Below are 23,413 nucleotides of genomic sequence, written 5' to 3' on the forward strand. Positions count from 1 at the left end.
TCCAAATGCAATCCTGCTTTGTAAGCCTGCACAAATTGCCAGCATGATTATTGATGTAGCATTTTTCTCTTTTAGATTTCACCCCCCCCACAATGGAGGACGGTTTACTGTACATAAATGACATTCTAATGCTTTTTACATGTGCAACATTGCTAATGAATTCGGCAAAGTTAGTCAGCGTGCACTTAGCAGCAAAAGTGAAAGAAAATCCAAACGGTCATTCAAAGGCTTCCAATATGTTTTTGTGCTTTCCCCGTTCATGATGAGTCTGTTGTCTCTTTCAGGCTTTCTCATGAGCCCTTGCCCTGTCCTCTGTTTGATTGTGTGATCGCTTCCCTTAGGCCACTGTTTCACATCTGTGGAAGCATGTGTTTATGGATATTCCGAGGCCCGAGTGTGTGTGTGTGTGTGTTGTAATCAGTGTGTAATCCCTTCCTTGAGGCCACTGTTCCACACAGCTGGAGTCAGAGAGCCTCTGGAGGCTTTGTGTGCTATTCAAGCATCCTTTGCTCGCTTCACCTGACCGGGTGGCGTGCACGTGTGTGTGTCTTGTGTACTTAGGCGTGTGTGTTTTAACAGGTGCAGTACCGAGAGCTGAAACTAGATCCCAATCCCAGTCCAAATAAGAGGAAGAAAAACAACCCAGGGTAGAAGTCTTGCCTTGCGTCCATTTCCTGTGTGCTGCTCCATGACTGGACTCTAAGAAGAGCGAGGTGGGAGCCGCTCGGAACCCAACGTGGCCATTACAGGCGCCTAATGTTTAATTTTTGAAACAAAAAAGAAATTCTTATCCCTATTTGGCTAAAAACAAAAGATGGTAGAGGATGGATCTGTAAGTACATCATTTCCAGGTCCTCCTCCTATCACACTAATTCTACATTTCATGCACCGAAAAAAAAAAAAAACTTGCATTGTTGAAGTGCCACTCAAATAATTCATGTTGTCTTCCTGCGATACCGATGGCAGCCATTTGGATCGAACGATCCAGAACGCTACCACGTTGTTTTTCTACACAAACGCACACAGAACGTGTTTTTAAATGCTTTTAAATGCAGTTTGACTTCAAAACGCAGCAATGTCGCAAATGTTTTCGTGATGTATTTATTTATTTATTTTTATTGATGACACATTACTGAGGGGTCCTGGCTCACAATCTTTTTATCAAATTCATCCAAGCACTGGGCAGCAGAAGAAAGGACATTCACCAAAGTTGGAAGCAGATAGTTGCCTGAAATGTCTTGAATGGTTATGATTGAAGGATTGTAAGCTGGTTCACAAAAACAGTCACGCAGAGAAAGACAGACTGTGCGTGATGCCGTGCCCCAGGCCGCCCTCGCCATCCGCCCCGTCTCAAACGCTGATCTGAGAAGCGTGTGTGAGCCAGGGTTTTGTGTGTTTACGGAATCAAAGCCAAGGTGGCTTTTTCACCGCTCTTGTCGTGTTTCCATTTGATGTCCCCCCTGCAGCTGCGTAGCTGTTGCTGTCTCCATCATGATTCCATGGTGCCGTTTGGAGGAATTAAAAAAAAAAACAAAAAAAAACAAAAGAAGGAATTGTGAGCCGGGCCCTTTCGTAAATATGTTCCGAATGCGCGTGCCCACTCATTTCTGGATTTAGTTTACGACGGTTTTTGAACATTTGCAAGCAAACCAAAGTGTTTGTCATTAGCATTTCGAAGCTATAAATCAGGGGTGTCCTAACTTTGACGCGGGGGCCATTTGTGTCCCGCTAAAAAAATGTGCAGTTTTGGAAGAGATTGCTTGTGAATACTGAAAATTTTAACGCAAATGAAATGAAGAGGGAGAATTCAATTGAATTTTTTTTTTTTTTTTTTTTAAAAGAACACAAGAATACATCATATCGATAACTTGTTCATGGAGATATTAAAAACATACAAATTCAAATTAGCAATTCAAACTAGGGTCATCCCCACATCTTTCCATGTTTGCAGCTTTTGGAAGGAAATGCTTGGACACCCCTGCTATAAATGAATGTATCAGACTGTAAAGAGGAAAAGTTGTTTGCACCCACTTGAATTGAGACTATTTATTTTTTAACTCTGTGTACATAGCTTAGTCCTTAATAAATGATGGTTGTATTTTATACCGTATGCTTGTTGATGGTTTGCCGTTGGCGCTGTAAAGTATCTGTATGCCTGCCTCATTTTCTAAGATGTCTTTTCTCGTGTGCGTCTGCCTGCAATGTTTGTGCCTGCCTGCGACATCACTGTCATGTGTTCAACCTGTGACATCATGTGACCAACTGCAGAAGCTCAGGTAGATTGGCTCACATCCTGTCGCGCCCAAATGAAATGCAACTGATGTATGTTGAAGAAAACAAAAATACGACAATAAAATGGTTTATATCTTTACGAGGCTGAAATGTCTTTCCCGGGAATTGCATCAGGCTAGAAAGCAACTGTGTAATCTAATGAGATCCAGTAGAGGAAGTGAATGAAAAGACAAATTCAGACAAATAAGAGCACAATAATACTGTAAAATGAAGCATTTTTTTCAAAACTGAACAATTTTATATTTATTTGTATTGAGATTCAACAAAACATCTCAATGCAAAGGTCACAAAAGTAGCTTGAGCACTCAGAATATTTTTTAAACTGAATGTTTATGGGATAAAAAAAACATATTCTGGGCTGCTGCCAAATATATATTTCTTATAAATTCATAATAAATTGCACAAGAGTATTAAATGTATGCAAAAAAAAAAAAGCACCTCAATATACCAGAACAGGATCACGTGTTGGTACGTTTTCACTTTTCTGCCCCTTAATGGCTTTTTACTTCAGCCAGGAGGATTTCTCCTTCAGACTGCAGAATCTCCAGCATCTGCAAGAGGAGCACCGTATTCTCCCCTTTGCACGACTTGACCGCTTCGCACACTTTTCCCCGGTGCTTCCCTCTGGCCATCTCCAGCAGAGTGTTGGTGTCGCCCGCGAGCCTTATCGCTCGCTGATCCTTCCAGCCTTGTGTCACTCTTTGAAACGAGTGCGCCTCCAGGGCACGTGCCAGCGCGGGAGGCGCGCAGCCGCTCGGCCTTTTCTCTCGCTTGTAGCATACGATGAGGTGTGCCAGCAAACAGGAGCCCGCCTCCAGGAGGTCGTGGTTCAACACCTTCGAGGAGTTCAGGCTAGCGTCGCCCACTTCTGCGCTGTGGATAAGCTCCGCCTTCCAATGTGGGTCGGTGACCATGTCCAACGGGGTGCGGCCTTTATCGTCCGTCTGCTGGAGGAGCTCGGAACCTGGAAGAGATGATTTTCTTCCTCGTTATTGCTATTTGCGATTTAATATGCAGTCTTTTAAATGGACTTGTTTCTTCACTTATCTGGAAGACACAATTGTAAAAAGGCTAAAATGCATCCGATTAATTGAATCAGACAGACGATTAATCGGGTGCATTTTGGGAATGTGCGACAAAACCGGAGTACTTGCACGCATGGAGAAAACATACACAGCAATGCTGGAGCTGTCAATTCTAACCCAGAACCTCAGAAGTGAGCGGCAGACATGCTAACCACTAGACCTCTTTGCTGGATTCTGGATTGCTCGACTTTAAAACGATTCCACCAGCTGATTAGTCCATTCTCGTGGAGTCAAGTGCGGGCCGGGCCCTTTTGTTTGCGTTTGGATTGAAGCTTTTTAGCAGCCACCTGCTCTCAAGGCCACTTGACCGCTCAGCCTCGTCGCTCGAGAGCCAACGAGCGGCTCCGTGTGTGACACACAAACAGGTGAAGAGCTGTCAAAAGCCATTTTGGGAGTCGTTGGCGATGGACGCGGACGCATTTGCGGTGGGAAACGTACAAGGCTGCAAAAGTCACTTGCTTCGAAAATGACACTTGAAAAACTGGACAGGGACTAATGGCGTGTGAGGTGGCTGCGGGCCGCCAAGGTCAGTGCTCATCGAGCTTTTAGGGATAGAAAAAATGCCATCGTGCAAAATTGGAATTCATCTACATAAACCTTTTGCAGAAGTGGGCACGTTGTTAAATGCACCGGTCAAACAACAGGGGTGGCTACAAGGGACATTTGTCCACTTGATTTCAGTATGTTACCACCAAAACAGTCCAATAGTACAGGGGTCCCCAACCCCCGGTCCGCGGACTGGTACCGGTCCGTGGGTCACTTGGTACCGAGCTACCAAAAATGGGTAAGAATTTATTCTTAAAAATGTAAAAAAATGTGACGATTCTCTCCCAATTACATCTGTCGGTGCAGCTGTGTCTCTTGACAGGTCAAAGAAGCTCGTCCCCCCCAGTTGAGCCCGCGAAGCTAGCAAAAATGAGCAAGAAACAGAGATGTTTGGAAAAAAGCCCAATGAGGAGACGGAAGGAGAAGAGGCTACGACTTCTAAGAAAAGGCAAGCTGCATTTAAAAGAAAGTCCTACTTCAAATATGGATTTATCGCCACAGGTGACTGACGCGCCAAGCAAGCCCACTCTGCATAATATGTGGCGGCGACAGGCTAGCTAACGAGGCAATGAAGCCTTCAAAAGTGCTTGGGCACGTGGAGCCCAAGTCTCCGATTACGCCGGCTGGTTTCTGAGAAACAAGCTCAGTGCTCCCATTAATTCAACGGAATGGTGAGTTTTATTTTCACGTCGTTTATACTTGTTTTTATGCCAGTCGTATCATTTCATTCCATTGTATTTAGATATATTTATGATAAATGTATTATTTATTTATATAAAGGCCGGTCCGCATAAAATAGCCATGTAGGAACAACTTATCTTTTAGCTGGGTGTTTAAATATGGCAGATGTGAATGCTTGTCCAGGCCATGTAACCAATTTTGAATCAGAAATGGCTTCGTGTCGCCTAACAAAATTTCGACAGTCTTTAGTTTTTCGTGGGATTGTCCCCATAATGTGAATCCAGCAACGGATGCCTCTCTCACTGCGGCCCATCATGAACGGCAAATCACTTGGCCGAAATGATGCTACAAATGTCTAACCGTATAAAGATGTCATTACTCACGCTAACTCGTGTCAAATGACTTCGATATTGACAGGCATCACACGCACAGCAACACAATACACAAAGTTCTGAGATGGCAGCTTCAGGTACTGTGGTGGGGGATAAATGCAGCACCTGGGGGATTACACCGGTGCACAGGGTAATTGCACCATCCGGTGTGTGTGAGTCATCTCCAGCTATGGCTGCGGTATTTACATGCCGCGCCAAGGCCAAGCAGCCAGATGCAATCCACTCGTGCACACATCGAGTGCAAAGCCCTTTGGCCTTTAGAGGGCAGGCGAAGACAAGGAATATAAAAGCAGGAGTGGAGGAGGGGGTAAAAGTGGCGTTAAAAAAAAAAAAAGAAGGCAGAGAGAGAGAGGCAAAGAAGATGCAATGCCGCCTCTTTGTGTGTCTGCTGAGGAGACGTTGCATCCGCTTCTCTTCTCTCCTCACTGCCTGCAAACAGAGGCGGGATGAGTGAGTCAAGCTCAGCCAGGGGCATGACATCACTGTCCACTGGCAGATGCTAGTTAGCATTGAGCGTGCTACATACAGCATGCGAGAAGGAACATCTCCTTTAAGACCTGCTAGATATTTATTTGCATCTCGCTTCAGGACAAAATGCCACAGCTAGCTTTAACTACGTTTACATTTAACAGGAACTTGCATCCTATTTATCAGAATACTCTTTGCTGATGAAAATATATATTTCTATTTTGAAATATAAGCACGTAAACTCCACAGACACGAGGTCATGTGGCGTGGCTTTGGGCGATTGAATAACGAAGGGAGTGTGAGACTTAGCCTTGCCCTCAATCGCGGCATCCTTTCCCTGCCAGCTCGACGAGCCTGGAGGGACCCACCCCACCCCGCCGCAAAGGCACACACACAGGCCAAGGCCTCCGAGCAGACAAGCTTACAAAAGGGTGAGATCACTCGGAAAAAAAAAGTCTTTGTTGGCGTGCCAGTGTCAGTGTTGCCCTCTCTGGCCCAAGCTAAACCTTGCCAGTTTGGCTCAGCCTGTCTGCTGGAAACAAGGACGACAGAACGAACGATGTGCCGGTGAAAACAACAACTACAGTAATTCCAGGAGGCACCCGGAAGAAGAAGGAGAACATAGACAAGTCTCGTTTTTATCAGTGTGTGTCTCCATGGCAAATTGTTCAAAAGGAGTCTTTGTGAAACAAAACAACGGTTATGTTACGTGGGGCCCCTCAAGCCAAAACTTAAAGATCAAAGATGGCCATGCAAACAAGAAGGAGTTTAGCAAAAAAGCCCACTGGAGACGTTAGAGCCCGGAGTCGAGAGCCGCCGCCGCCTCAAAAGCCGCGAGACAAGAAGGCCATCAAGTGTGAGGGAAGCGTAGACAGTCGGGAGACCAGTTGAATGGAGAAGCCTGCAGCTCGTTTTCCAATTGAAGCTCTTCTCCTCATCGCTTCTTTTTCATCGCTTTTTAAGGCTGCGTTGGTCCCTGCGAGGAGACCTGACCTACAACAGGCCAGACACGTCTGCTGCACAAGTGCGCACACACATCCACTTCATCTGTAGCTCTAATTTTACACATAGCAGCCGCTGCTTCTTCCTCTGACCTCTTTTAATTCTCTCAACCTCGGCGTTTCGCAGGAAGCGTGTGAAAACAAAGTAAGAGAGAGGCCTCTGTTTCCCCTCCGGGAGCAAATAATCCCAGTCTAATTTATTTTTGGAGGACAGAATATGTACTTCTGTGGATGGGGGAAAGTCACATTAAATTAAGTGTAATTAGTCAATAATGAAGATCCTGAGGTGAGTGTCATCCGAAATGAAAGCACAGTTCAATCTTTCAATTCAAATTAAATCGATCAATCCTTGGTTGGCTTTTCCCCAAAAAAGTCAATATTGGCTTACAAAATAATTATTTCGCAATGTTGGTTAGGTCGGATAATGTTAAAACTCTTGAAAGGCAGATTTCAAAATTTTTGTATGCTTAATTAGGGACTTTTTTTTTTTTTTTTTTAAACTGAAAGACATTTTAGGTGCATGTTAGTAAGTCTTTAAAACATGTCATGCTGCCTGACTTGATTTCCCATGTGAGGAATTTATATCTTTGAAAGAAAAAGTGTGGTGGAATCCAAAATCCAGGTTATAAAAGTGAACATCACCGATGCCAAATTCATTACCTCGCTCCCCTTTTTGCCAGTGCTAGTTGAGTCGAGGTTTTCTCGCCATTGTCCGCTTTGGCTTAGCCACTTTCAATTTGGCTTAAGAAGGGCAGCTAGCCATTTACGATCGAATCGGCCTCACCGATAACTTCAGCATTTCATCCGCCAACAAGCTCAGCTGTGTTTGTTGGCCACAACACTCGAAAGGCTTCTTTTACTTACAGCGGCCAACTGCCGCAGTAAATCATTAACAAAATGGCCAATTCCAAACCTTTGGCAGTTGATCTCAACATGATACGATTCCATTCGATTTGATGAAATTCATGTTTAGACCGCATGTGCTTTGGGATATTTAAAGCTGCTGCAAGGAGCTTTTTGTGACCCACCTGCAGCCTCCAGAAGCATTTTGGCGATGTTCAAGTGTCCGTTGAACAGGGCGTCGAGCAGAGGGCTGACCCCCTCCACCACGCATTTCATGTCAGGGGCGGGCCGGTGACGCAGCAAAGCCTCCACGCACGCCGCGCTGCCGTTGCAACATGCTTCGTGCAGAGGTGTCCAACCCACGTAGTCTAAAAAATAGATAGATAAAAACGGTTGAATTTTTACTCCTTAACTCATATTCCACAAACGTAATATTAATCGTAACACTGTGTTTAGACACATGTAAAGAAAATTGGCTTGACTTCCCCTTTAAAAATACGAGTTCCATAATATCTGTTTGTTGCCATGGCGCCAACTCAAAAAAGGCTTTGCGAATGATGTGTAAAATGTGTTTGCAGGGGAACACATAGGTTGAAAAGCATTTTCCGCAAATTTGAACCATTTTGCTATAAATGCATTAATGGCCTTCAATTGTGAAGTAAGCGCTAAAGCAAAACCTATCCCTTGGTTGCGATGGGCCTCTTTTGGGCAGATGTTGGAAAATGGAGCTTACTTCTTCCATAATTTCCCCCCCTACTGAGAGCCAAGTTCAATTTTACTGTTAAGTGTGATTACATCAAAATAGCAGAAACCTTTCAAAACAGCGCAACATTTCCATAAATGGGGATGAAAAGTAATTATGTTTGACTTACCCACACAGAAAGAAAGTCATTACTAAATGTGGTAATAGAAGACAGCAGAATCTGTGAACGTGACACACCCTTTACATTTCAGCAAAAGGTTAACTTCAGCGATGACACGTTTGTACGTTTAATTCCGAATATTTTTGCATCCCCTACTGTGTTAATACGTCTCGGTGTGGTGCTGAGACCGAGGTGGATGCCAGAAAGCAACTCTTACCTTTCGCATTGACGTCGGTGCCAGGGCACGCCAGAATGTAAAGCACAGTTTCCACTTGGTTGGTCTTGCACGCTCTGTGGAGGCGGGTCTCGCCTTCCATCAAGACGAACGCACCCAAAAAGACAAAAATCCAAAATTATCACATGCCCATATGATAAATTAAATGTTCCTGACCCTAAAAAAACCCACGATGCTTTACCCACTGAAGTGAAAGCTGCCAATGAGGGTGCAAATTGAGAAGCATGATTAGGGAAAAAAAGAAGATCGCTTCCAAGGCGGAAAAAAAGAAAATAACAATTTCAAACAGGGCTGGACAGACTCCCACTGTGCTTTTTTTTTTTAACGAATTTCGAGTAACAACGTTATTAACGGATCGGAATGCGTGCAAATAGTTATTTATATATATACTTATATATGTGTGTGTATATACACACACACACACATATATATATTATATATACATATAGTATGTCCCCTCTTTGCATGTATGGCTGAACTTCAAAGGAAAGTTGGAGGCCAAGCATGAGTGGTTTTGTGCTTGGCAGTTTAATATAGCGCAGCAAAGACTCGAGTAAATGCTTTACTTGCGCTCCCCAGGACGCCACGCCTGTACAGGGGCTCCACTCCAGTGCGCACGGGGAAAAAGACAAGAAGGTTCCGGATGGGTGGGAGTTGGGGGGGGAAACAGGTGGAAAGTACATGCTTCTCAAAGAAAGAGGCTTGGAAAAGTTGGATCACTTTATGCGGACGTACTGCTTGAACTCCGGACTGTATCTAAAACTCCAAACACACATTTGCTCATTACGTAGAGCTGCAAAAAATATAGTAAATTCTTGTCTATGATTTTAAAAAATCGATTTCCAACGTACTACAACTATTGCTGTAGAAGTTAGAAACTCTGGAGAAGTTGGACCAGCTCTCCCTCACCCAACTCCATTTGATGGGGTTTGAAGTCCAATTTTTTTTCCTCTCCGTTTACAAGACTGTTTAAATCTTTAACAACGTTCCATTTTTTTTTTTTCTACATGGACGAATCCAAACGTTTGTCGCTTATCAGCTCTGACAATGATGTACATTGTAAGACATTTCCAAAGCCAGACGGGTTGTGGAACCCGGCCGGCCCAAACCTGCAGGCTTTTTAATGAGTAAGCGAGCCAAGCGGCAGTGCGAGTTCTATGGCGAGTCGTGCGCCATTACTGAGCTCTAAAACGCTGTGATTAAACACCCATTCCACTACACCGCATGTGTACACATTCCCGCAAATGCCAGGGCCAATCCACGCTCTGTTAAATCACTTTAATGGCTCCAATTTGGACACAACGCTTCTATTATTGGGGTAATTGCATACTCAGCATTTACAAGCACGGAAAGGATAAATTCGCCTGTCCTTTCTATAAATTCCCCGTTTCGCACTTTAATAGAAATGTTCAAAGGGTGTGTTGCTCTTTACATCCCACAGCCTGAAATACTGCACTGCTGTTTCACTTGGCCCAGCAATCCTTAAACCATTTTTTTTTTTTTTTTATTATCAAGTGTTATTGGCCAGGTACTGTATTTAAATGAGAAAACCGGGATGAGAAACTCTTCAACGGGCGGTCCTGATGACTAGTTATGTCGGGAGACTCGGGAACTTTCTTCTCCATCAAGTTGAATGAATATTGATTTTTTTTTTTTGCATGCCACTGAATACACTCATCAAACGATCCCGACTATGTGTGTCAAGCGTGCCGCAGCACAGCATAGAGTTTCTTGTGTGAGCGCACCTTGAATGTAATCACTATGTACTTTTGCAAACTCAACTGATGGCATATCATTGAGTAAAGCGTTTTATATGAAATAAAATGTTTTATCCGCTGCGCCAATTTCAACTCATGTTTTGCTTGCGGTACAACTTGAAGCTATTCGGCGAAACATTTTGCAGCTCAAATCTCTGTTGAGCATCCAGAAGCAGAGAACTTCCTGGCGCCAAAAAAAAATAAATCCAACTACCCTTATGTGCTCCTTTGACAAAGATACAGGGGTTCCAACGTGGTAGATACGTACAAGCCAAGCAAGTTTATACATGTGGCTGTAAGCAGCTAGGAGAGAAAAGAGGCAAAAGGCGCAAAGGGTGGGGTGGGGGGGGATGAGAGGCCGAGAGGGGAGAATGCTGCGCCGATGGTTCATCAAAAATTAATGCCCGCCGCATTGGTATAGACATCACGTAGCGGAAAAACAACACACGGCAAAAGCCTCGGTGCTCCCTCCCTGCCCCGCCCCCCCACTGCTCTCCTTCACCTCCTCCCCTCCAGCATGGGGCCTTTCTGATCAGGTGAAGCAGGGGAGATATGAGCTCTGACACCTTGGAGAGTTCACGCCGAGTGCCACGGCTTTAATTGCAGGAAGTTGCACTGCCGCAGCCGCTGTATATCTGCGGCGCTGCCCTAATTGCTGCATTTAATGTCCCAATAAAGGAGATGTGAGGGGAAACAGTAAACGCTAATATGCAGTATTGTTTCCTGCGTGAAACATATTCCCCGCCTTTGCCATTTATTTGCTCATCTATTAATGCAATCTTAAAGTCGGAACGTCGTCGGCCCTTTTCAAACATGAGGCCCGGGGGCAAAATCCGGCCCACGTCAATTTACGCGGCCAACAAAAAGAAATCACGTGGCTAGTTTCCTGCAACACTTTTGATACCATTGCAATATTGTGAGCAATCGATGAACTTGGTTAATTTGTTGGCTACGTGTATTAGGCCCTTTAATACAATGTGGCCAGCAACAACAACAAAATAACATAAGTGAGTTTTAAAGTATTTTGTTGTTTTGTAATGCCACCGCAAAAGAGGCCAAATTGTACATCACAGCCGTCCTTGAAATCGACTCGAAGCGAGCAATGTCTATTTCCAAACGTTATGTGCTCTTCATTAAATGATGACACCACCGTCATGGCTCTCACTATATCGATGACCCAGTGGCAGTGCACCAGTCCATTAAAAGCTCGCTTCTTGCAAATGTGTAGCTACATTGGCAACTGTGTGTGTGCAAGAGCTCTACCTGCTGCATTAACTTTGTCGAGGCCTCTTGGGATGTAGTTTCCGCCCGATTCATTGTCCACCGGAGTTCTGGACAGGGCACAAAGGACACCGTCGAATGTTTTTTTTATGGAAATAGACGTGAACACAGCAGGAGTAATTCAATGAGAACTTCTCCATGAGTCACATTAACAAGTCGAAAAGTTTCAATGGCCGGCCGTTTCACGTCATCGAGGAACATCCATCAATTGCCATTAGCAAATGAATTCCTCGTAGCGCTGTAGAAAATCTTTCGCACCTTTCCTGTTGGAGACACACATGCGCACAAACGCACACAAAAACACGGGCATTTTTCTTTTCCAAAGCACTTTTCCTCCTACTTAACGCCTCAAACTCAGACACGGAGAATTCTCGCGGAGCGGGCACATTAAGAGGAATAACTCATGAAAGAAAGTGAAGCCTCTTCAAAGTCGTGGCGTGCTAATAGCTGTGGGCTGTCACTAGTCCTGCGAGCAGGTACGTGGGATCTGCCCGCATGGAGTCTGACAGGTGTGCGCGTGTGTATTGCGCCCCAGCCAAATGCTATCAGTATTACAGGGAGGCGGCTTGTTCGCTGGTAATTGGCTTGTTTCAGAAGGCGGGAAGGAGCTCCCGGCAGCCAGGAGGAAAGGAAACACACGCCCTGTCACGTTGCTCGTTATTAGCGGGGACAGGGCTGAGGAGACACCGGCGGGCTCGGTGTGTGCGGGGCCGCTTATGTCTTTGAGAAAGAGTCCAAGAGTGAGCGAGTGTCACCCGGACTAGCTGATGAGGAGGCTGACACGATGCGGGTTCCTGGTGTACTTTTTCGTTCCATTGGAAAGCGGCGTGCATCGTTGCCGTTCGTCTGCTTGATTATATTTCGACTAAATCAAATGAATTGTCCCAGTCAGCATTTCACTATTTCGATGCATTTTTGATGTGGGTCCAGTTCACCGAGGTCAGACCCTTGAGCTCGTTTGAAGCATCTAACATGTCTCCAGAGTTTCATCTTCTGCTCTAAAGATAGTTTGAGAAGAACATCAAATCGACGGCGTTTAGCGTGACAAGCTGCAGTCACATTTGGCCTATTTATATTCTGACGTTTGCTAAATGCCTTTTGTGACGATCGCTCCAACAATAGAAAGAGGATCATTTACATAACAGGTTCCTAAAATACACCGAGTCATAGTAGCGAGTGCGATTGAGTCATGTGTCGAGATTTCTAGACAAAAGATGTGTTCATTGATTAGGAGAGTCGATGTTCTTGAAATTTGTATAGCCAAGCTTCAGCCATGAAATGGAGGAAACAAGATTTCCTTTTGCTTTCTGTTCTCCATTCATCACACACTTTGTCATTTTAATTTCCTTCTTTCTTTCAGGGTCAAATGATTGCGCGTGGCCCTGGGCACTTCTTTATCTCCAGCGCGCACATTGCCTTTGCTCGTTTGTGCGAACGAATCAAACGCAAGCTTTGGATTGGCAGCAGAGCGGCGGCGGCGGCGGCAAGCGATGATGTAAAGCAAAGAGGAAGGGAGGGACGGAGGGAGGTAGAACGTGGCCAAAGCATGAACTGCTAGCCTTTACGTGAACCGGCTCCCCGATGACTCCTGCCCTTCTCCGGGCCAACTACCTGCTGGTGGAACAGCAGATGTCTGCTATGGGGCATAAAGACAAAGTGCGCGCGTAATTATATTCAAGATGGCCGAGAAAGATTCAGTATGCGAGGGAGGATTACGAGAGGTGGGGATGGGGCTGAAAGCTGAGTCGGCGGTCGTACCAGAGGACCCTTGGAGAATTTTTGTGTGTGTGTGCGTAACCTCTCTTTGTAGCGCTCCTGTCAGCAAGCATGCGCAGATAAGATCAGACCCGGGCATGACCCATCACATGGCAACCCCTCACGCTCTGCCTGACCTCCATTTGCTTCTCTGGCTCTGCCCTTCCATGCATCCCTGCTCTTCACCCCCCACCTGCAAACGCACAACTCTCTCCAGGTGTTCTTTTGTTCCATCACACTCTCGTTGCCGCCTGCACTTTTTCATTTTCCCGTATTTACCGTGAGCCCGCTGAAAGGCAAAACCGCCGACGGGGGCAAATATTGAAAGTTGCTTTGTTAGTTTTGCATCCCACGGTGTTATGATTTGATGTCATCTTTTTTTTTTTTAAATCCGCTGGTTGACTTGTGCCGTTATCTTCTTCTTTTTTTTTTCCCCCCCCAATCAGAGTGTGAGTGATGCAGACAGGTAGCCTACCTGCTGTTGGTGGTGTGTGGTGTCCAGCTGTGACTCTGGGATAAACGTTCCAACGCAGGCAGGTAGGACAGCACCTGTCAAACGACATACAGGCAGGGGCGTAGTCAGTCGTGTATATATATTTATATATAAAAAATAGTGTCTGGACAATATTTCCTGTCAAAAGACTCCCAACAAATTCAATGTGAAGTGTCAAAGAAAAAACATCCAAACAAGCACATACCAGTTTCTTGAGAGACAAAGCTTCACTGCCCACTGTGATTTCAGTATTGCAGCAGATATTCCGGAATATTGCGTCCGCCAACGCTAGCTTAAACCTGGTTGAGGAAATACTGGCCACCATCTCAGTGAGGACGACTGTCGAAAGATCTGCATGATAAAAAAAAAACCCATCAGATTCCCGTGCCCACACAATTACGCAACAGTATGTGAATTTAGTTTTATGCATTTAAAAAAATGGACTTTTAACCCAATTTTACTAAATATATGCAATAGCTTTTGCTATCATGTCTATCTCCCCTCTTACATTGGCTCTGGATGGCAAAGTGCTCTGCAAGGTCTTGTAGTCCACGTTCCACAAGCGCCGGGTTCAGTTTGAAATGCTTTGTGCACCAAAACTCCACCAACAGTGACAGGAGGTCCAGCAGGACAGCCAGTAGATTTGATTTGTGCTTCTCGTCGCGGTCCATGTTGTCCTTCGGGGGAAATGAACCGCACCTCAGGTTGGCAAACGAGCAGTAAATGGTCACGGCCAATCTGACCCACACTCTAAAATGTTTACCCCAGAGGCAGCCTGAACCGTGAGCTGGACCAGTTTTTTTACAGCATGTGACAAAAGACGCGAGCGTTCCCACACGGTCCAGAAGGTTTGGTACATCAAAGAACCGGATGAACCGGAGACCTGGCAGACTCGCGGTTCTCGAAGCTGCCTAAAACCAAAAAGACAAGTGAGTGAACTTTAATTCTATTTTTTCCAGACAAAACAAGATCTTAATTGGAAGGACTTTGAATGCATTTAAGGAAGACAGAAGCCTTGTGGACAGATTTGATGCAATAGATGGGTTCTGTACCCCGTGGTGATGGAGTAGAGTTCCCCTTGAAATAGCTGGAGAAAAAATGCCAGGATGTCACTGTAGAAGTGTAAGAGAGTTGGCAGTCCAGGATGAGGGAGCTGGTGACAAGTGGCCTCACTTGACAGGCAGTAACTAGAGGGACAGACACAAATGGGAAACAACAAAGTTGGATCTGGGGCACTTGTACAAGATCCGTTTTCTACACCAAGTTAGAATCTGTTTTCAGTAAAAACAACGTTATTAAAGGATGGCATTCGCGTGTAGACGGAATTGTCAAAAAGCAAGTGTACCTGATGGCTGACTCTAGAAAAGACCACTGGCCCATCTTGCAGCGAGGGCACTGCAACACCTGACTGTAAAAATTTACGTTGGTGGGAGCCAGCCAAGGAGGGTTGCTAACTAGCAACCGATGCATTATTTGTTGGAAGCTCCTCAGGAAGACAGTTGTGGCCATACCCTGTGATGGAAAGTACTGCCATGACTTCAGCAAAATTGCAATAATGATAAATCACTATTGTGAACCAACTCCAGAACTTGGAGTTCTGGAACAGGCCGGGGAATGTTTTCTACCCTGAGGCTACTGCAGCAGCTTGGAATGTACACTGTCTGGTTGTCCTGGCCCTACCTGCTGTGCGTAGTCCACCAGAGACACCAGGTACGGTGCCGGCGGCAGAATCCCCGGGCACATTTCACTTCGGATGGCCGCCATGGCTTCGATGAAGAGGCCGGAATCGATCATGGCGCCGATGTAGCTCAAGTCTGTTTCGTTTCCCTGAAAGAACATGAAGAACAGTGATATCATGAAGAGTCAAATGTAAAAGAACAGGGAAAATGGTTGAGGGCAGAAGGGTAATGGAAATTGGATGCGATGGGCCATCTTAAGTTCCTGGGGTTCATCCCCAACTGTCAGGTCTTTTCAAACAGCATATGGACTGAGGGTAGAGAATGGAAATACACAAGTACTAATAATAGCAATGTGATAGCTATCGGCTTGGGATGGCTTCAGACGGAACAGTCATGTTAATAGGTATGCCAATCAAAAGGTCCAGATCAGCTGACGGGTGACCTGAGGACAAGGCGCCCTTGCTCTCCGTGGCATTTGAGATGTATGACATGAAGGAAATAGAATGACCTGATCTTCTTAATGAAACACGTGGTTATGTCAGAACCCGTATAGCATCATGGAGATTCCAAAGACAGCTGGTGCAAATGTGTACCTCGGACAGAGGACGATGGGGGTCGTGGTTATCAAGGAAATCGAGGAAGAGCAGTCGTGGATGGCCCTGAAGAATAGATTGTAAGATCAGGCATGCTGAAAGGCTATTTGTAATAAAAATGCGCTTCGCTTCTCTTCAGCAGCCACACCTCGTGTTTGATGGCCAGGTCCCTGAGGTCAGCTTCAAGTTGAGAAAAGTCCACTTCCGCAGGATTGGCTTCCATTGCGTCATTATCATCTGTTATGTTAAACTTCATGTCAACTAAGTTGCTCTGCCAAAGGGGGAAAAAAAAAAAACACATTTTCAAATAATCACATGGGTAAATCCACTTCAAAATGTGTAGTACAATGAATGACTTAATAAAATAGCTCAGTTCCAAACAATCTTACTTTATCCCACATTTTGGGATTAGAATCAATAATTCAGAAAGTACAACAATAATATGAAAAAAGAACTCTTGGCTTTGGCTATTCTGATTGCCACGATTTGCCTTCAAATTTGAATGTACCTGCAGTGTCTCGGGACTGGCAGCGCGGGATGAGGGCAGTGACGCAAAGTCAAACTCCATCTTTGTCTAATCAACTGCTTGCTCTCACTTACTTTATTCACAGCAGAAGTGGTCTGCTATACTAGCACACACAAATGTGGCAAAACTTAAAAGAAAAAAACGCTGCTTTATGATACGTGCTTTCAGAGCGGGATGCTTATCCACAAAAAGACATGAAAGTGCGAGAGTCCATCATTGCATTGTGTTCAAGGCAGGGAGGGCTTTTATGGAGCTCATGTGACTTACCCCAAAGAGGTACTGGATGATGTGGTTTACAGGGAAGCAAGGTGCATTGTGGGAATTGGCGTCCTGCGTGACGGGCTTGGCTATGACATGAGTGATGGAGGCGTGAGCAGGAGGAGGATAGCTGTAGACTGTGGCGGTACCAGCTTCCAGGAGCCTTGTGAATCGATTCAAAATGGAACTTGATGACTAGATTCGATTCATTAATGATTTTAATGAAATAGTATTTGGATGGCGTCCAACCAACCGTTTGAACATGACTGAACGGGAAGAATCTTGGACCATGAGAAGAACCCTCCAACCTTGGAAGGCCCCTGTTATTGCTCCACTGGTCACCTTCTCCCTCCATCGTCTAATAGGATGGAAGGCCGCAGATGAGGTATCTGCGGAAGTGCCCACCTCATAGGGCCCCTCCGGGAGCCAGGAACCATTCTGAACACTGTCCAGAACGTACTTTGGAGTCACAGCCCACTTTCCTGGTACGAGAGAAGCAGAAACAATAGAGAATACAAATAAAAAAAAAGAATACAGTTCTGTCAATTACCACACTTTACAATTCATCAGAATGAATTCAATAAGTGAATAATCATATTTATCTATAGTGAGTTCAATATCAATCAAAATGATTGCCCAGCTCAAATGAATGTTTACAAAAGTATGTGTGCAGCATGTTTACACAGGTCCGAGGGGGAGAAGAGGCCTAGCAAAATAAATTTGTTACATTCATCTTCAATTCTTGGATGGATGAAACAATTTATTCTTATGCTCGCCACAAGAATCAACATTGTTGTTTTCTGTGATCATCATGTAATGCATGACTTGCTTACATCAATTTATTTACAATCATGTTGACCAACCTGCAGCACAAGAAGCCAAACATTTCTCACTGGCCAAAACTTTTGGGATTATTAGATGGGTACAATCGCTCTGGTAAACCTGGGGAAAAAGTGTAGCATTAATGTCCAACTTGTTTTATAAGGATGTGGATCTGTTTATTGCTACTTACGGAACCACCAAGATATTTTCCATTCAGCTGCTTGATTCCCTGGAGCAAAACTCTCTTCTTGTCACAATTTTTGATCCCAGAAATTTGGAACACGGGAGGGCAGCTCTCCATCACCAATAACAAAACTTAGATTTGATCTGTCAACATCAACATTGTCACTTTGCAAGCATCTTCCTCGGTAACTACTGCATAACAACAGTTTTGCAATACAAATGCATGCAGAACAAGTTACATTTTTGGTAGCTCTCATTTGACACTTGTCTCATACATGCATGATCTCAATAAAATAAACAATATTTAACTTGGCTTGATTAGTTTAAACAAATGAACTCAGTCATTCACAACTGATAATTGACAGTTCATTCCGACTTTTTTTTTTTACATGCTCAGACATTTACTGACATTGAAGTAGTCATCTTACGTGTATCGTTCTCCTTTTTCGATGAAAGTTTATGAATGTAAACATATCGTTATACCGTCAAAAAACAGAAGAATGGGTTTTGATTACGCTCGAGTTTGCCTCTTCTTATGTTATTGGTGTGACCAAGTAGATCCACTGTGCATGGATTTGCAGGGATGTTTATCTAAAATTAATATCGGTTATCATCAATTTCTGAATGCATTGGAAATTTTGTTTCCCTCCCTAAATATATAATATTATCAGTTTATAAATTTGAACACTATACATTTGATTCCACAGTTTAATATTAAAATTCTGTCGTAATGGGGAATCCGTTCTCCCCTTTCATTCAAAATGAGCGGTTCCATTGAGCGGAAGTGTTCAAATAAGTATTTCCGGGTTGTTGTCATGGACGCTTAAGATGTCTGAAATAACAAAAACAAATGGACGGAACCGAATACTCTGATAAACAAGGGTCCTGCATCTAGCGACTTATTTGTAATGTATTTTTCGGGTGCAATTCACGAAGCGATCAGGTTTTTGTTTCAATCTATGATTTGGAGTCGTTGTTGTCTGGGCGGATTTTTGCAAAACACAATCGCGTAACGGTGTCAGCCTTTCTTATTATTATGTCAATTCGACAATGTACAGCGATTCTCACAAATGCGTGTCATTAAAATAGTCTTCTTGCGTTGACGATGAAGTTTTTTGCTTGTCGCTGTGGTGCTGCATATTTCATCAGGAGGAGACCTTAAAATAGGTTTGAATTTGGAAGGTAAGAATTAACTTGATTATAAGTTATTATTATTGACATAAGCAGTGACATCCAGGAGTTGTCAAACTTTACAAATCAATGAATCTCAGGTGTATTGCTCAATATACAGTCAATACTAATATGTGTCAGACATATATCTTCAAATAATATTTGTCAGAAATATACTGAAATACTATTTCACACTCATTGTTTTGTTAACAGTATGATGATCAGTTACAATCTATTCATGTAATATTGACATGAATTAACCCTAAATCGTCTAGTGTCATAATTTATTTTATTAAAATTGGGCAATTGGTGTACTGTTGGCTTTTTTAGGGGGGGGGCTTGACTGTCATCCTCATGTAGAGAGAAAAGTGTCAAATTATGCATGTGGTGATGGAAAATCAATACAACAGCTTTTGTGGATACCTTGCCTGGGTGAAACAATGACAGTGAAACCATAATCCCCTCTGAGCAAGCATAATAGGTTCAAATATTGTATACAGCACACCTGTTTAATTTACACTTTCCTTATAGCTCTTTTAGGGACAACAATGTTGACATTGGCTTGCCATATTCTAACGGCTTTAAAGTGGCAGCCTGGGGGATGTGCTGACTACAAACTCATTGCTACAAATGTGTTAGCCTATTTGTGCTGCAGAAAAGAGTGATGGCATTGTGTACGTGCGTGTGTTTGTGTGCATGGCACATACTGGCATACTCTAATCGCTGTTGAGTGTCAAGCAGGCAAGTGTCTGCTCCAGCAGTCCCAGTAGCAGCATTGGGAAGCACACTGGGGTGCCTTCAGCATCTGCCTTTAAAGAGCTAATGACACCTAGGAAGACGGCTGCATGTTTTCAAGTGCTCTACTAATAAGACCATGTGTGTTGTCTTCGCCAACAGGTCACTCCATTAGGTACGTTTTGTGCATAATGTAAGAAATAGGCTGCTTGCAGATGTCGTCTCAGGCGCCGGCGTGATGATGACAGAGGGAGGCAAGAGAAGGCAAAACAATAAAGGACAAGCTTAACTGCTGGTGCTGTCAGTATGGGGGGGGAATAATATTTGTCCACTTGGACAGGCCTCCCTTTGTGCAGGCTAAATGAATGTTGAGCTTCCTGTCCGCCCTGTCAAGGAGAGTGGCATCAAGTGTGTGCAGCAGCGAGGAAGCGACGAGCAGTACGGCGAGCTGTTTGCCGTTTGACAGAGATTATTAAAATCAGAGCACATGACGACGGACCGAGCGGCAGGCGGAGTGCGAGGAAGCCAAATTGACACAGACACTCTCCATTACCTTCCACTTGACTCTGCTTAATGACAATGTTGATGTGAGACCCAGTGATGCCACACAGGTGGGGGATTGGCTTTTAGCGGGAACGTTAAGCACCGCGGGGATGAGGAGGCTCTTGGCCCCTCAGCTCTGGCACAGCCATAAGGAGACGGGCTGTTTATTTAAAGGTTCAACTGAAGAGCGTCTCATTATTTTGGGTGGTGGATTTTTTTTCTTTCTTTGCGCTTAACTCGCTGTGATGTCAGGAGGTGTGATTGGTTAGAGGGAATGAATTCTACTCAGGGGTCATCACGGCGGAAATGATCTTGAGAGCGCGGAGGCCGCCGAGTGTCTTTGTCAGCGCTAACCTCGTATTTGTTTCAGTTGCCATTGATTTTGCAAGCCCTAATAAGACAGGTGTCTGCGGATGGGTGGGATGATTGGCGACCACTCGAGCGAGTGTTTGCTTCTCGACAGGCGGCCACGACGATACCGCACTCCAGGGCTCGTCAATCTGCATAGTTGATTTAATCCTGACAATCCCTCGCACCTGTCTGACCACATTTTGTGCCTTGAGATGGAGCATGTCATGCGTTTGATGATTTATTGTCTCTCTCCGTAGAACGGCATGGAGTGGCCCGAAGATTTTCCCGAAGACCAAGCCTTTGTTGAGCTGGTGGGCTCTTCGCTCTCCTGCGACCTCGACTTTGAGCAGCTCGTCAAAGACACAGAAGAGAAACTCAAGCTCAATGCCAACAGGTCGGTTAGAAAATGTTACACTGTTGCCTTGAGATATGAGTATAATTATTTCCATGAACATGCCTATGCTCAGAGTTCGTATCTCAAATCACATTCCCTCTTTGAAATGGATGGGAATGCCATTAATCTGTTTCGTGTTTTTTTTTTTAAGGAGTAACAAATGCAACTTGTGGAGTTGATCCTCACTTAACTTAGTAGTTGCAAAATAAGATTTTGCCTGAAGAGATGCATATCAGATTGGATAGTGGATTTCAGATGACATTATCTATTTCTCTACAAACAGTTCCAATTTTAGAGCTTCCATTGTACTACATTTATTTTGATCAATGCTTAAATTCGTGTAAAACTCATCCTAGCTATTACGGTGTTATCTGCTCCTGTTTTACAAAAGTCCCGGATAATTTGCAGACAAGTAGGTGTCAAAAGATGTTAAAATGATTACAATGCTAAAGCATCGTACGTGTTGGCCTTGTTAGATTTGTTGAATACCTCCCCGTATTGGTGTTCCAGAAGGCCGAAAACAAAAATAGTCTTTTGTGGTTAATGTTTATTATTATCTCACGCTCACAAGACAGAAAATATCTCTCTGGGACCAAAATACTGGGCTGTTTAACATTGAAATGGTTCTCGCTGACACAATGACACCATTGTATTGAATTGTTCACAATAAGGGCACATAGAAACAGCTATTCATCACCGCAAATATGGAAAACAGTTAGCGGTATGTATAAATCCATACAGTACATTGTTTTATTGCTATATTTGGAATTTTGTATGTACAGTCATAATGCAGACTGGAAAAAAAAAATACTTCTCAAACATACCATTCAATCCTACTTCAAAAACAGTTTGTGTTCTTAACTCATGCATTCAATGACTGAACTCGTATTAAGTAGAAAAAAAAAACTTTGAACAATTAAGCTCGAATTGAATGTCAGAGACTGGAAAGAAAGAAATCTCGGTCAGCGATTGCACAAATGGATTGATCAAAAGCAAGAAGAAAAAGAGAAATCTATATTCCCGCTCTTTTATCGTTTGAGGCGTTGTGCGCGTGAGGGCAGATGATGAAGGACAGGCTAAATGTAGCAAGTGAACAAAGGCTCACTCTTGCACCGTTAATGTCCGCGACTCTCTCTGTCTCTCTTTTTCTCACCCGCCCTCCCTCTTTCTTTCCTTCCTCCTTCTAAATGGGAACATAATAATTGAAGATTCCACATCTTGAAACGAAAACCCTTGGGTAGGTAATTCAAGGCTTATTACTGAAGGCCGGGCCATTTTTCTGCTTTCTAAGCATTAAAGGGTTATTTTGTGTTCCTGCAGATGGGAGAGGGATAACCATTATGAGAACAAAGCGTCTAGATAATGGAGAATGGGCCTAAAAATAAGGCAATCCTTGGCTCACTATGGGGGTTCACCGGTCAGCATCTCTGCTGCCTCCCCGCTTCACGCTGGACCCTTTCACGGAAAAACCTAGCAAAAATTTTTTTTTCCTTCTTCAACTCGGGTGGGCTTCACATCTACCGCCACCTAATTGACTTATCGGTACTTGGGTTGAATTACGGAAGCGTAGGAGAGGAAAAGGATATCTGAAAGGAAGCGGAAACGGTGCGAGCTTGTCAACGTGAAGGCCTCCAACCTGATTGCTAGTGACCGTCTTGCTCCCACTTCTCGAATAACCCAAATCTGGCCCGGAGTTGCTCCCTAATTGAAGGAGATTAAGATAGGCTGACAACAGAGCTGCTCTCCTCAAATTGAAATGCTGTAATCCATTAGTTTTCATCAGATGGGACTCAGCGTGGCCTCGGGTGGCTCGTGGCTGCGCGTGACCCACCGGGGACAGAACCCCCCTAATGAAGTCTCCGCGTCGACTCGGAGGATTCCTGACCCCGTCTGGTCGCCTCCAATTACAAGAGCGTGTCGGCAGGTATCAGGTACTGGTGATAAGCGGTATTTTGCCAAGAATTTGGTTTCAGCCTTATGGGTTCCTCTGGTAGCAGGTGAGGGCACTAAGTGGGCCCAAGCCGGGTCAGCTTTCAGTGTGTTCGTTCAACCTGGGTTGCTCCCATTCCCGTGACAGAATGGGCTACTTTGATGAAGGCCATATTTTTGGGCTTGATTTGAAAAGGGTCTTTCTCTTTCCCCTACTCCTCTCCCCTCTTGTAGGCAAGCAGTGGGGAGCGGAGCGCGACAGACAGCCCCCCCACAGCAGCCCACCCACACTAAATTAATTCCGACAAGGAACTTAAGATAACGTCAAAGCGCTGACTAATCGTGGGATTGGGTTTCTGTAAGTCAGGGAGCTGTGAAATGTGCCATCATATCTAATAAAAGACCTCCTGGCTGCCTTTCTATTGCAGTGATGTTGAAGGTTGGGGTGGGGGAAGGTGACAGGGGGAGGTGGAGGGGGATGACTGTCTAGCTAGGCCGATGTGAAAAACAATTAGATGGCTCTTAAACAGCGCCAGTG

At 44.4% G+C, this 23,413-nt stretch overlaps 3 protein-coding genes across 14 annotated transcripts in view; 2 read left to right on the plus strand and 1 right to left on the minus strand.

Moving 5' to 3' along the window:
- The window catches only part of LOC148397368 (multiple C2 and transmembrane domain-containing protein 1-like), a 65,305-nt gene extending 62,934 nt beyond the window's left edge, over window positions 1-2,371 (plus strand). For all 10 annotated transcript variants that reach the window (XM_088375501.1, XM_088375507.1, XM_088375500.1 and 7 more), the window contains one exon: window positions 580-2,371. In XM_088375501.1, coding sequence (XP_088231627.1) covers window positions 580-651 — 72 coding nt within the window. In that variant the 3' untranslated portion in view covers window positions 652-2,371. The remainder of the gene's footprint in view (window positions 1-579) is intronic.
- A 136-nt stretch (window positions 2,372-2,507) lies between these two features.
- Window positions 2,508-18,326, minus strand: slf1 (SMC5/6 complex localization factor 1). The gene is made up of 18 exons (XM_088375513.1): window positions 18,182-18,326; window positions 17,761-17,897; window positions 17,612-17,690; window positions 17,002-17,230; window positions 16,758-16,911; window positions 16,113-16,235; window positions 15,965-16,030; window positions 15,373-15,519; window positions 15,038-15,204; window positions 14,745-14,879; window positions 14,456-14,603; window positions 14,201-14,369; window positions 13,898-14,043; window positions 13,675-13,748; window positions 11,427-11,494; window positions 8,389-8,481; window positions 7,494-7,676; window positions 2,508-3,256 (listed from the first exon to the last, which is right to left on the minus strand). The coding sequence occupies exons 2-18, from the start codon at window positions 17,869-17,871 to the stop codon at window positions 2,784-2,786; spliced, it is 2,565 nt and encodes an 854-aa protein (XP_088231639.1). The 5' UTR covers window positions 17,872-17,897; window positions 18,182-18,326; the 3' UTR covers window positions 2,508-2,783.
- A 218-nt stretch (window positions 18,327-18,544) lies between these two features.
- kiaa0825 (KIAA0825 ortholog) overlaps window positions 18,545-23,413 on the plus strand; it is a 74,582-nt gene continuing 69,713 nt past the window's right edge. For all 3 annotated transcript variants that reach the window (XM_088375497.1, XM_088375499.1, XM_088375498.1), the window contains exons 1-2: window positions 18,545-18,935; window positions 20,810-20,946. In XM_088375497.1, coding sequence (XP_088231623.1) covers window positions 20,816-20,946 — 131 coding nt within the window. In that variant the 5' untranslated portion in view covers window positions 18,545-18,935; window positions 20,810-20,815. The remainder of the gene's footprint in view (window positions 18,936-20,809; window positions 20,947-23,413) is intronic.

The sequence above is a fragment of the Syngnathus floridae genome, chromosome 5, assembly GCF_059516105.1.
Source record: "Syngnathus floridae isolate MCC-2025c chromosome 5, RoL_Sflo_1.0, whole genome shotgun sequence".
NCBI lineage: Eukaryota > Metazoa > Chordata > Actinopteri > Syngnathiformes > Syngnathidae > Syngnathus > Syngnathus floridae.

Bases quoted from the DNA above. Each gene is read 5' to 3' on its own strand.
- slf1 (XM_088375513.1), bottom strand. From the start codon at position 17,871: ATGGAGAGCTGCCCTCCCGTGTTCCAAATTTCTGGGATCAAAAATTGT. The intron at 15,205-15,372 runs GTAGGGCCAGGA...TTTCCATCACAG, and splicing joins TGGTGGACTACGCACAGCAG to GGTATGGCCACAACTGTCTT. The intron at 14,044-14,200 runs GTAAGAGGGGAG...TTTATCATGCAG, and splicing joins CTTTGCCATCCAGAGCCAAT to ATCTTTCGACAGTCGTCCTC.